At 45.0% G+C, this 13683-nt stretch overlaps 1 protein-coding gene across 5 annotated transcripts in view; it reads right to left on the bottom strand.

Annotated features, from left to right (window-relative positions):
• The window catches only part of LOC111847425 (nuclear factor 1 C-type-like), a 68193-nt gene extending 56335 nt beyond the window's left edge, over positions 1-11858 (bottom strand). Inside the window, exon 1 of one of the 5 annotated variants that reach the window (XM_072704060.1) lies at positions 11252-11858. In XM_072704060.1, the coding sequence (XP_072560161.1) occupies positions 11252-11254 (3 nt within the window). In that variant the 5' untranslated portion in view covers positions 11255-11858. Of the gene's footprint in view, positions 1-4200; positions 4325-8495; positions 9304-11251 lie in introns of those variants that run through there. The other 4 variants (XM_072704059.1, XM_072704061.1, XM_072704062.1 and 1 more) reach the window with 4 other exon arrangements.
• Positions 11859-13683: the final 1825 nt, after the last annotated feature.

Genomic DNA, 13683 nt, shown 5'->3' with positions numbered 1-13683 from the left:
ATATTTATTTTAATTTACTTGAGAGAATATTTATTTATATTTACTTTTATGTAATTTTACTTTTTATTAGTATGTCGCAGCAGTATTGACAGAGACTTATTTAAAAAAGACAGTCATACTTTGTTCAGTAAACCTCTGTTTAATAAAGAAAGTGAAAACGTACCGAACCGTAATTTTTGTGTACCGTTACACCCCTACTACATAGTACCTCAGTGCTACAGTGAACTACAGAGCTACAAAGTGATACAATACTAAAGAGTACTACAGAGCCACAAAGTGATACGATACTACAGAGTACTACAGAGCTACAAAGTGATACAATACTACAGAGTACTACAGAGCTACAAAGTGATACAATACTACAGAGTACTACAGAGCTACAAAGTGATACAATACTACAGAGTACTACAGAGCTACAAAGTGATACAGTGAGTACTACAACAGGGCCCCTGTTACTTGAGTCAGCACCCATGACTCCACCACCGCATTACTGATGCCTTTGGCCACAGGACAATCAGACATGAATACACGTCAAATAGGGGCACAAAGACTAGCTAAGGACCAATTGTACTTGACACTGGGCTTTATGTTTCTGTGGCAACAGTCAGGATGATTACTCAGCATTACCCATCATTTATGCGAGCAGCCAGCAGAAAGCAAACTTAAAAAATCAAAAGTACTGTCAAGGTCGTGAGACTTTCGAGATTTACTGCTGAGATCTAACAGCCCTGCCTTCGCAAAGCGCTAACGTTAAACGATATGGTTAACATGGAAGAACGGAACGAAAGTAGTTTTTAATATACAAGCCCTTACGAGAGGTAAGTAATCACACACTCCCAGCAGGGTGTGTGGAATTAGCGGGGAGGCTCTGCAGGTTTAGTGGCAGCTTGGCGAAATGCACCTGGATGTGACATGAGCAACGGCACCATGTAGCCATGGTGGCTACAATGAACAACTGACTTTCTGGGTCGGATTAGAGCAGCGTTTCCCAATCCGGGCCTCAGGGACCCGCAGACAGTCCATGCCTTTGAAAAAATGTCGACTGTCTGGCAGGGAGCTTGGAGGGAGCAGAAACGTGGACTGTCTGTGGGTCCCCAAGGACCGGATTGGGAAACGCTGTGTTAGAAAGTACTAATAAATGCACTAATAAAACACTTATTTACATCAGGCAGCCGCTGGGTTAGAACTTTCACGAGACACTCACACGCCATCAGGCTGCAGAGTGGATGCTGAGACATCAGCCTAGAAACCAGAGGACCCCTAGAAACCAGTTTCTGCAAAACTTGATGCTGGTTGTGACATCACGGCTGACCACGTGACACCACAGTCGACCATGTGACATCACAGCCAACCGTGTGACATCACGGCCGACTGTGTGGCATCAAGGCTGACTGTGTGGCATCACGGCCGACCGTGTGGCTCGTTGCCAAGTGTGTGTTTTTAAAACAACAGAGCTAACTAGGGCTAAACTGTAAACAGGAAGGTCTCAGGCGAGTTTGTTTCCAAGGAAACATGACATTTATGCCCTTTCACACTTTTTTATGAAGTCATCTAATCATCTAATAACTGCTGCTATGGGGGACGGAAAAATAGACGACCTTGAACATGACGCGCTACATTTTCAAAGCTCTGACTAGCAGGAGCAGAGCAAAAGCGTGGCGATGCGATACACCCCACCCTCCCCGGGACAGCAGCTTGAGACCTAGACCTCTGTTGCATTGAAACCAAAATGCAATGCATCCCTCGTCCGTCCCTGTGTTTGAGTCTTAATTGCATAGATTCATACATGCCTTGCATTGCACGCAGCCCATGCAGGCGTGTGTGGGTGCAGAGTGTGGCGAGGCCAACAGACACACTGAGCAATCTGCAGGGTGAGATTTAACCCATGGTAACAGACAGCAGTGGGAATGTCCCACTGTTTGTGGCCCCATCCTTTCTGAAGTCCTGGGAGGAGTCCCTCACAGCACCCTGACCGGAGAGCCACACACCATGACAAAAACACCCTACAATTCAGCCACAGGCATAACCAAACTCTTGCAACGGCCTAGAGGAGTCAATAGCCAGCCAGGGTTAACTGAATTCTGAGAGTTTGACAGGTTTCCAAACCTCTGAAGTTCCAACGGCCGTGCCCCTCTCCTACAGCGGTCCACACCACCCGTGGCGATACCCAGCTGAAGCGACAACGGCGATTCGCCGGAGAGGAGGGAATCCTGCTGCTTGGCGCGTCCATATGGGAATCATTCCTGTCAGCCTCCTTCAGCGATGACAACCATAAACTGCTTGATATACATCAGAGCGGCTCCCAGTTGCTCACAGTCACAGTTAAACAATAACGAGTCGCCTCCCATTCCGTGAGGCTGAACGGAGGGGAGATGGAGGCCAGCGCTCCAGGTGACGCTGAAGGGGGGGCCGGCAGCGCTAGCCGGGGCCACGGAGTCTTCCGGAAGCAGCTACGTACATGGGGCAAGTGACTAAGCCCGGTGCCACACGTTTAAACCAGATTACGGCATGGTAACTGTGCACACGCACCTTCCTTAAAACCTGAAGCCCAGTTTTAATATTAAATAAGAAACATTTTTGCATCTGTTATTACTTTGTGACACTTCATAAAGCTTCAGCGCCACATAAAGTTTCCCTCAGTTTTGGTGTCTGTTGAAAATCATTTTATCTGCGAGCTCGTCATTTATTCCAGCCTGGCTTGAGTCTGTTTCACAAGCCAAGGTCGACTGATCACAGCACACACCACTGGCAGCCCAGCACTAGCGGGGGACACCTGAGCGGCACACACGGCCAGCGCGTCTCCCAAATGGCTCCCCGGTGCAACGCAGATGACGGCCACAGGTCCTCACGCGGGATTCCATCTCCTCGAGCGAGTGACAAAAAGGAGACGGGGCTATCCCACAATGCCGCACCAATTCTGAGGGCCGATTACACCCAGCAGGGGCCTCTGTTGGGGATACTGTGGCCCTCAAAAAGACATGGGTGGGGCTGGACTTCCAGGCTGAGTCAGGCGCTGTTAATTCTGGCTCTAAACCCAGACGGATGCTCAGTGGGTCAGGTCTGTGGGAGATGCCGGCTTAGCCAGTATCACCAGTAATACACATGATATCCCACATTAACATGACACATATGAACACGCATGTATATGGATGCGTGCAAGCTAGCGCGGGCGTGTTTTGTTCCGGTACACGGGAAGCGGTCCGGCTGAGGGATTCATCATAGCGCTCAGATCCAAACCTCCAGGACAGATTAATCCCCAGCTCCGAAGCCCGGAATTCCCGCTCTAAGCCGGACCTCCAGGGAATTTTCCGCTCTTCCGGGGCACTGCATCGTGAGTGGGCCGGCGCAGAGAACATCAACATTTCTGTGTTTCCCCTCCGCCTGCGTGCCCCCCCCCCCCCCCAATACCGGAACAGGCACCAACGCCGTTTTGCCACAAAACCGGCGATTCATTTCCCTCTCCGACTTTACAACCACCTACGGGAGGAAGAATGTCACCCGGGGCCGGGGGTGTGGGCAGCGTCTGTGTGCTTCAGAGAGCCCCGGCCGACTGCCAGCGTTTGTGTGACCCCGTCGCCGCCGGATGACCGCGTTTCTGTCACCGCTCGCATTACCCTGATCCGTGCCTGTCCACAGAGGTCTTGCGCAGAGGGCAACTTTACTCATCACGGGACGATACTCTTGCCATCCCAGGACGTGAAGCGGTCTCTACGCTACGGGCGAGAAAACAAACAGCCGCGGATTCCCGGAGAGCTGTGAGCTGACGTAACGGCGTCTTTCTCTTCAAATTGAAATGATCGCCGACCCAGCAGAGAGCCACATGCTCCTTAACGCTCCTCCAGGAGCTACCCGCCACTCCTGCTGCGACCCACAGCCCAGACTGCGAGCTTTGAAACGCACCCCTTCGACGCAGCGACTGTCTTCTACACCTCTCTCTCGTACGCTAGGCTAGCCTTCTAACTCATAGTTTAGCATAATTCACTACAGTGCACCAGATATTATTACAGGTTCCTTATGAGGTGCTGCTGGACCGTCATGACATTTATTACTGCAAACTCCAAAGAAGATTCTTCCAGAAGGACACGGATAAGCAATTAGCCCTCCAAAGCTACGGCAGTTATTCCCGCTCGGAATTGGGGCTCAGGAGGCCCGGAGCTGTGGGCGAAGATGACTCTAAGAAAGCAGGCAGAGGGATCTCACCATGGTTCCTCCCAGTGAGCCCAGGTGTGGCAGGAAGCAGAGCCAGCCGTCACCGAACATCTGCGCAGCTGGACGTCGGCGTTCGTGAAGAGACGTGGTTGCCAGGCTGCCAGGTTTTATATCTGCGACCGAGTACAGCCGGGCTCCCCTCCCTCCCCCCCGGCTGGCGCCCACCCCCTTCGCTCGCTAACTCGCCCTCCCCCGGGAACACCAAGGGCAGACCTACAACGGGGAGCGAGATGAAAACACTGAAGCCCCTGCTCTACTTAAGCTCACTGCCCCACTTTCAGCTTCTCACAAGGAGGGAAAATAAATAAATAAATATATATGTATGTATACAGCAATAAACCACGACTGAAACTTTTCAGATGCCAGAACTTGTCCAAGGCTGGGCAAGAAAGTGGAAAAAAAAAATTCATAAATGAGATCCTTAATGAATATTCTATCATGCACCGGGGAGGAGATATTAAAAGACACTGGTGGGTCGACCAGCAAGGAAGCTGCACCAAGGCTTCTGCCACTCAGGATTTTGGGGGGGGGGGGGGGATGTGGGCCGAGTGCACCCTCCTCCCCCCAAAAAAACCCCAAACAGACAGTATTGGAATGCAAGCAGAAAAGGAGGGGAATCACACCCCAGCACTGGAAACTGTCCCCCCGACAAGTGCAGGAAGAGAACCTGAACAGTTAAAAACACATAATTTATCTACCAACGGGATTATTGATAAAATACGAGAGGGGGGGGGGGGGCAGGGGGATGCTGGAGGTCACGGCTGAGGGTGTCGTCCACACGGAATCCCCCCCCCCCCCCCGCCCCATAGCACGGAGGCATGTGGCTATGGGGTAAAGCGAGTGATTGTGGAGGCAGGTCTAGGGTTACAAACATACATTACAGCACATCAGCAGGGTGGAACACGAAACCCGGCACCCGCAACTAGCGAATCACCGGGATGTTCCGGAGACGCGAGGACACTGCATCGAGCCGGGTCTCCCGCACCAGGATACCCCTGGGGGCACCTGCCACAGCCTCAAATCAAAGACCAACCCCCAAAGACAATGGTGCTTCACTGGGAATCTATATGCCTGACAATGTGATCTGCTAAGCTTCAACCATCCAAACACACCTAGCGCGACCCCAAAACCTGCTGGAGGGGTCTCCAAAAAGTCTGAATTTAATGCTGGGAATAAAACAAACACCCACATATTAAACATTATACAAGATCAGCTTAGAACTGCATAGGTGGGGGTGCGGCCCCACGATTCCGTCTCACACGGCTGGGCGACGGCTCTGGGTTCCCGCCACGACTCCGGGATGGGTCTGGCTGCCCCCTGTCTCCACCATGCGGGCCCCTCTCCAGATTCTGCCCGACCCGACACCCACAACAATCGGAACCCCCCCCCACCCACCCAAACGCCATGCCCGGCTTGGAGTCTTAAAACGAAGCAGTTGAGAAGAGAGCAGCAGCGCTAGGCCCTCTAACCAAGAACCTGAAATTTCAGCTCACTGGGATGGAAAATGGTGCTGGACGCTACGAGGACCCGAATCTCATCCCCTAATAACGCCATTATTATTACCGCGATTATTATATTATTAACAGGAATCTTATACTGATTCTTAAAACACTACAGAAAATATTCACATCTGTTCCACAATCAACCACACCATCCAGAGGGAGAAAACCTAAAACTTTCCTTTTTCGAACACTAGCCTGAAAAATTGTATTTATAAGGAGATATTTATAAAATGACATCGCGGGGTGTCTGAAAGTGTAAACACTGGTAGCTAGAGAGCCAACGAGAAAAGGGGCCTTTTTCCAGCTGCACGCAGAGACGGTTGAGGGCAGCTCGCGGGCTGCAGCGCGGCGCTGCGAGAGTAAACGCAAACAGAGGACAGCTGGTACCTGGGCCTGAGCGAGAGACGCCCAGCACTGGGGCCGGCCACTCGGCCACAGGGGGGCTCTAAGGGGGCTTCCAAGGGCCGCCTCTCCAACCTCACAACCTGCCCGCTCCCTGGGCATGCTTGTTTTTGGCTCCTGAAGTGCCTTCAACTCACCGATGTGATGTTTGTGGGAGAATAACCACATTGATAAACTACATTTTTAATGCAGTTAAATACTCAAATACTTAACAGGACAAGCCTGCAATACAATACAATAATAATATAATTAAAAAGTACTTTTAAAATTGCTTTGAGTTTAGTAAATATATTAAATATGTATCTTAATTCCCTTCAACACAACAGTGAGATTTCCAGTTATAAAACACCAACTTGATTTTCTAAACCATACTCAATTATTCTTCTTCTTCATTAAAATATATAAAAAGAAATTATTGCTGTTTCAGCTATTAATCTAAATTGATTCACAGGAATAGTTGGTTTTGTTTTTTTAGGAACATTCCTTCAATACGGATTGTAGAACCGCAGTAAAAGTGAAATCTACCAGTAAGTCAGACATGGTTCTCATATATAACTGGTACAATAAGCAAGAGGACACAGTAATTAAAAATGTTTTATGTGTCTTAAAGAATGCTGAATATAACCAGATTGCTCTATCGTGTTGCTTTTGAATGAAAACCGAAATCCTTTCGGTATAGCACAGCACGAAACTGCTTTGATCAGCCCGGACAAGCAGCAGCTTAGATTTTTTTTAAAAACAGACCAATATAGCAAGTACTTAAAATATAATTCAGTATGACTGTCTGTCCCTGTTTGCTTCACCGTGTAACAGGTCAATATTTTAAAATATTATAAATGCCTCAAGTCGGACTTGCGGGAAAAGCAGCACGCGGAACGGGACGAGCGCAACTACGCGCGTGCACACACACACACACCGGGGGGACCCGACACCTAAAAATCCTTGAAAAAGAATTTCAAACTTCTACCATCTACAACCAAAGGAACTTTAATAAACAATCTTTTTTTCTTTTTTGTGTAGATAGAAATGTACAAAAATCCAACGATAGTTATATACAATCCATCTTAACTAAAATATATCTGCAGTACCGTATTAAAGTTCAGATCTTTGATGATATATATATATATTTTAGTTAAGATGGATTGTATATATATATATATATATATATATATATATATATATATATTCTTATGCAAATACCTTTCAAACCAACATAACTGAAAATGATTACTAATAGTGACAGAAAAGACTGAAGAGACTGGACATAATTAAATGAGATCAGAGCTTTTTCCCGTATTAGTTACAGTAAAGGGCTGTTCAGACTAGCTTTGTGACACTTGATGCATACAAGAAATTAACAAAACGTCCTTTAGCTGCTGGGATATGAGTTACCCTGAGAACTCAGAGCTGGAAGGCAGCAACACAAAAAGTGCTCTGAGAAAGCTGTGCGCTACTTTCAAATCCTCCCAGAACTGGCGGCCTAGCTGGTCATAGTGGAAATGTATACTGTGAACCAGGTTAGGCAACAGAACCTGGATTATAGAAATTTGCACGTTTTATTAAATTCCTAAAAGATGACCTACGGATACACCATGAAGACGCCTCCAGAAACTTTTAACTCCCAGCTAAATTCACCTCTATTTTGTATCACATTTAGTCCATTACAGTGAAATGCTACTAATAAAAAGTGCCGCACAAAGAGAACTATAGTCTGGTGCTGATATAATATGTAAACACTTTAGTTTCGGACCCTCCCGACGCCTCCAACAGAAAGTCCTGTGAGCAGCGACCCAACTGTCAGTGCTCGCACGACGGCATGTTACACGCTGCAGGAAGACCTCTCTGCAACGCTCACCCTATTCATACCCTATTTGCGGTGTGATAAACATAAAATCAAGGGACTTTAATAATGTCCCTAATTCTCTAAATGTTGCCAGGTTTATTATCGCCGAATCGAATGCGATCGTAACTTTGGCCAGTGCTGTGCGTGAGAAGCAAATAGAGAAGAACTCGCGATAATTATCTATGAACTAAATGCATATATTTAAATAACTGGAGATGATAATCAATCTATTCCATTTCAGCTTCAGATTCCGATTTCCACTGAATCATATGTAAACTGCCGCAGCGTCAAGAGTAGCCTGTCACTGTGCACTCAAATTCACCGAATACTGTTATCTCAAAGCAGTGAAACGCGTCCACGCCTGCCCGGCGGTGGCGAAGAGGCGCTTCGCGGGGTGGCAGCGCGATGATCGCCGGCCGCTTCTGTACTGTCACCGCCTGTCCCGCGCTTTTCAGACCCCGCAGTTCAAACGAGAGGCGCTTAAGTCCTGCAGACTGCAGATGACGCCAAATGAACAAAAAAGAAAAAGAAAGTTTTACCTGAGTAAGACACAGCGGCGAATACATCATGTTGTAATGGGACCGACTTGGCGACTTCTAAAAGATTTATAAAGTTACTGAATCATGTCCACAAGTGATGATCACCATCATCATCCCCACATTTCACTTGAGAGTTTTTTTTTTTTGCCCGTAGAAACTTGAACAAAAAACGAATACCGGGGTAAAATAGTTTCAAGAAAAACAAATAAGGAAAATTCGGATAGGTGGGTAGTTAGAAAATCTGGTCCATTTAGGAAATGGGAAAGAGAAAGAATCAAAGAATGGGAAAATGAAAAAGAGGGAGGAATTAAATGACGTTATGAAAATAGCCCATCCCAGAAAAAATGACTTAAAGATGCAGTATGTCCGAATTCCAGCGTCCAGCAAGGTCTGGTCTACGATCGGAGTACAAGTTTACTTCGTTGATGTGCCTCGCCCTGTAGATCAGGTGCAATATACGAGATATATGGATATATTTTTTAAACGCAGTTTTTTTTTCCTCCAACACGCGCCCACGCGCTGTTGCTTTCCCCCTCTTTCCAAAACCAGGATGAGATCTGCTTTCTATGCACTTGCGCTGACTGCTCACATGCGTATCTCGACGTGAGCTTTATTCCGGTCACAACGCTTCGTTAAACAGGCGGTCGCTCCAGCAGTTGGCGACGCACGAAGTAAAGTTTGCGGAGCTGCGGAGCCTCGTTTGACCGCACAAGTCGGTGACGTGTTACTATAGCCTACTGTACTCAGGACAGAAAACGCAAATCCGGGAATTAAGCTTCACTTGCGGATCCGTCCATCAATCATCAATTATATATTATTAAACTCAATATAATCAAAAAACTATTGATGAAATTCATTAAGCGACTGCATTGCAATTATAAGGTTGAACTAAAGTACATGTAGCCTAATATTCTCTAAATACACAGAAATGTGTGGAAGTTTGGTCTGCAACTCTATAAACAACCCAACAAACATATTACAAGCTCTGTTCTTACACGTATTTATAAATACAAACTGCATCAACATTTGATCTTTTTAAATATTCGAATGCCAGGGTCAGTAATTTGCGAACACGACTTTCATTACTAGGAAGGAAAATCCACCGCAGCTGTTGTCGTTTTTACAAGGAAAAATGTAAGTACACGGTGTATTTCTGCATTCTATTCTAAATTTAAATGCATCAAGTATTTAGAGACATTTATACTGTAATGGAACGTTTTACAGTCTACCAAGTATCATTTATTGGCTGAACAACTTATTTCAAAGTAAAGATTCAGAAGTTGAATATTCATTTCAGAACTTATGACTGATAAGCTAAATGGGGATTTTTAACGTAGATTTAGACCACGTGCCAATAAAGTTTCCGACTACAGGCTTTTCACGTCCAGTTAATAAAAGAACTGTTTATACTGAGTTAAAGATAGGAACAGGGGACAGCCGAGGTTAATAGTCAAAGAATTATGCTGCAAAGTAATTTTAAATAAATATGCAAAACTAGATATGGATACCGCGACAAATTACGCTGAAAGTCACCTAAATAAATTTCAGCGGTAGGTTCAACACTGAAACGTCTAGTGTGTGAATTTACATATTAGTATCCATATAGATATATTTGATATGTTTCACAAATACATTTCATATACTTCACTTCTGAAATTATTTTTTATAAAATATAGCATGGACCATTTAACGGGCACCGATGTGAAATTGAAATTGCCACGGATTAAGATTAAGTGCATTAAGAGAAAATTTGATATTCATGAATTTGGGAGGAACTGATCAGATGGAAAGGGGGACCAATTGTTTATTTTTATTGATCTTATTGTTACTGTCCAAAATGTACTATAATAATTTTATTTACCTAAGTACTGCCTTAGTTTGGCTGTTTTGGCCTTCTGTGGGCTCTTTCGGAGATTTAGAATTAAGTTAAATAAATTCATACAAAGCGTATCTATATACATCGTAAAACAGAATTTTAAAATGCAGTTTTTCTTATGTTGCACTAGGGCTTTCATTGTCAGACTTGTTTCGGTTACAATAACCTCAACATTATCCGAGGAAGATTCCCCTAACCACCAATATCTGAACTGACCTTTCTCGATTTGCAGCGAAAAATTACTGTCCTTATTTATAAGCTTCTCCAATAACGTGGTAACATTTTAAGCTCATATGAAGGTGCGAATCGTGCCCTGTGCATGAAAACGAGAAAAAAACACAGCCCCAGACACGTAAAAAAACCCTGCGATTATGGAAGGTGCATAGCTGTACCACATCGGCTCTCTGCCTATGACCAGCCCTTAAGAAGGAGCGCCTCTTTCGGTCTATCGCTCAAATTCAAGCCGGCGCGCCTGCAGCTCGGGCTGCGGCCATTTTCTGCCGTAACTCTGCGCTTTAGGACTGCGTTTGTCGGGCTTGAACTTCAACTTGGCCTTTAAGGTCCCGTGACCAGTTCACGTCTATTGAGAAATGCATTAGGTTATACGTATACATAAGGGAAAATAATTTTTAAAACACTGATACGGGCGCGTTAATTATTATAACGTCCAAACATCTCCACACACATAAGCTATACTAGATTTGACTGCGAGTCAACAAGAAACAAGTCATCTCCCGAGAAACAGGGCAAAGCGTTGCAATATACAGACTTATAAAGCCCAGTTAATTATCTCTTAACAGTGAACACAAGTAGGGGTCGTTCCTTCGCTGTGCCCGGTGTCATAACTACGAATAATGATCGAATTGATTTGTCAACATACCATTGTCAAATGAAACTGACAAACCCTCCCCCAAAAAGTTGTGGCTAACAGGCTCTTGCTGCACCGCAGTTCAACGCTTGGTCATCTGGTCCTTGCCGTTTTTTTTTTTGCTCCTCTATATTTCATCCATTCTTCTTGGTAAGGAAATAATCCCTTGTTGTTGTAGGCGACAAACAGCCCGAGCGGAGATCAAACGGGACCGTCCGATGCGAATTCAGCCGCTTAATCCGAATCGAGCCCCAGTCTCAAGGTACAACGGGGGGGAAATGAGATCTTATAAGAATAACATACAGCTTGCATAGTGTACAGCGAGCCTGCCGTCTGCTTAACAGTATATCGCTGGATGGCTCGTCGCAGTACAGTGCTCTTGTTGGCCGTTGCTTAAAATTAGTGCTGCTTCTTCAGCCTCATGGATTTTGCAACATTTCGCGTTTCTCTGCGTTTTATGTGGCATCGGCGTTTCTCCTTCGCGATTCCCCTCCACGTCCATGCAGACGGCCTGGGCGATGGGATCCCAGGAGATCTTACGGTCGTCTAGCGAAGGAATAGATGAAGCATAGAGGTGTGTGTGTGCGCGTGTGTGTGTGTGTTTATGGGGGGTTGGGGTGGTAGCGGTGGTAATGTATTAGTGTTGCACTTGATGGCGTAGTTTACAAGAAAGGGGATATATGCGAGAGAAGATGTGTATTATCGGTCTGTCAGAGGAGAGGGGAGCTGGAAACAGCCGTGGTGATTTTAAAGTGGAGGCATAACTTAACTTGAGCATAAGTTACCCTCAGTGTTTTCACACAGGTAATGCGACACCTGTGCAATTTAGGGAGGACGGCTTCTTTACGGCGGCGCGGCTCAAAAGCCGTGGTTTCCGTTTATTTACATTATAGACAGGCGGCAGTTACATAAGGACGTTGGCTTGAATCAAATTAGTTTTAAGGAAACAAACATTTTCTTTGTAACTGAATTTTGTGGCTAAACACAGACAAAACGGGCAAAAAAAAGAAAAAGGAAAAAAAACACAAAATGTTTATCAGCTAGGAAGATAGACACCTGCATATAGTAAAAAAAAATCACTAAATCAAAAAAGAAAAAAAGGTAGTTTTACACTTTGAAAAAACGGATGAAGCATTAAAGTGCCATAATAGGACAGCCGTGACACTGTATACATACAAGTAAAAATACCTTTATTAGCAGGAAATATTAGATGTAGTTCCAAGTAGTATAAACCATTATATTATGAGTTAGCAGAACAACAGTTCTGAGTAAATACTTTTAAACAGGATAAAAATAAAGTGTAATAAATTAATATATCAGAAGGACTATAATCAACAACACGCTACCTTATCAGACGGACTAGCGAGCAGATATATGTCCGTCATTTACACTGATTCCACGTCAATGTCAACATATGCCGTGGAAAATCTTGTAAAAATATATTTTATACTGCAGAAAGTCCGTTCTTTTCACTTGAAATAAAATACTGCAATGTCATTAGTTTTTTAATGTTCCAGAAATTGTTAGTCATAGTAGCAAACCTACATAGACCTCGCCGGAAACGAGCAGGTTTACACGCCGCGGGTTTTGCGGTTTCGCTACCAGACCCGTGTGTTTGTAAACTTCAGTGAACTGTCCACTGTGTAAGAGAAGCTGACCTGGCGAAAAGCATTCCGGTTTTAAAACGGCGATCGTGCCCATATGTAGAGAAAAGTTCATGTGAATCCTGGGGCCTGTGGTGTCCTGCAGTCTCGCCTCTGACAGCCAACCTGCCCTCCGGCAGACGAACTGCGCTCCTTTCCAACCGGGCAAATTATCCGCCTCGCCATTTACCGCGAAGGTGCATCCAGGACTCATCCGAGATTTTAAAATATAAGGCGAATACAAGCCTTGTGATCAAAACGAAGCCGTCTTTCCCTTTAGGCCGGCGTGAAATCGGCCAGCGGTCAGTAATTGCCTGCATAACACGCCGCGTGCATGGTACATTTATCTTATTTATCTTTCTTTCACTTTCTAAATAATTGCTGGACATTTTTACATTGTAACAGACAGTTGTAATTACAAGCCGAAAATACCGAAATGTGAATGGCACAGTGAAAAGTAACAGGAGTGCAGCACCGAACACACATTTATTGGCAAGTATTGAATGGACCCCAAGTTACATAAATTAAAGAACTGTGTTTAATAAAACGCTTAGCCCGCAGTAGTGAGATGCTAAATTCAATATAAACCGAAAGGAACGAAAATCATTCGTCTAGTATCAAGAAGTCCTGGAAATTCATCAAGCGTGTATTTAAGCTCACACTGAAAACTCTAGAAAATATTTTTTCATCATGCTGTTCAGATCCCACATTTCGCTACTCGCAACCCTAATAATTTTCTGTGATTTATTTTATTGTTTATAATGATCACATACAAAATCATAAATCAGTACTGACTGAACT

This window comes from Paramormyrops kingsleyae, chromosome 21 (assembly GCF_048594095.1).
Source record: "Paramormyrops kingsleyae isolate MSU_618 chromosome 21, PKINGS_0.4, whole genome shotgun sequence".
Classification (NCBI taxonomy): Eukaryota; Metazoa; Chordata; class Actinopteri; order Osteoglossiformes; family Mormyridae; genus Paramormyrops; species Paramormyrops kingsleyae.
This window is presented reverse-complemented; position numbering and strand designations above follow the sequence as displayed.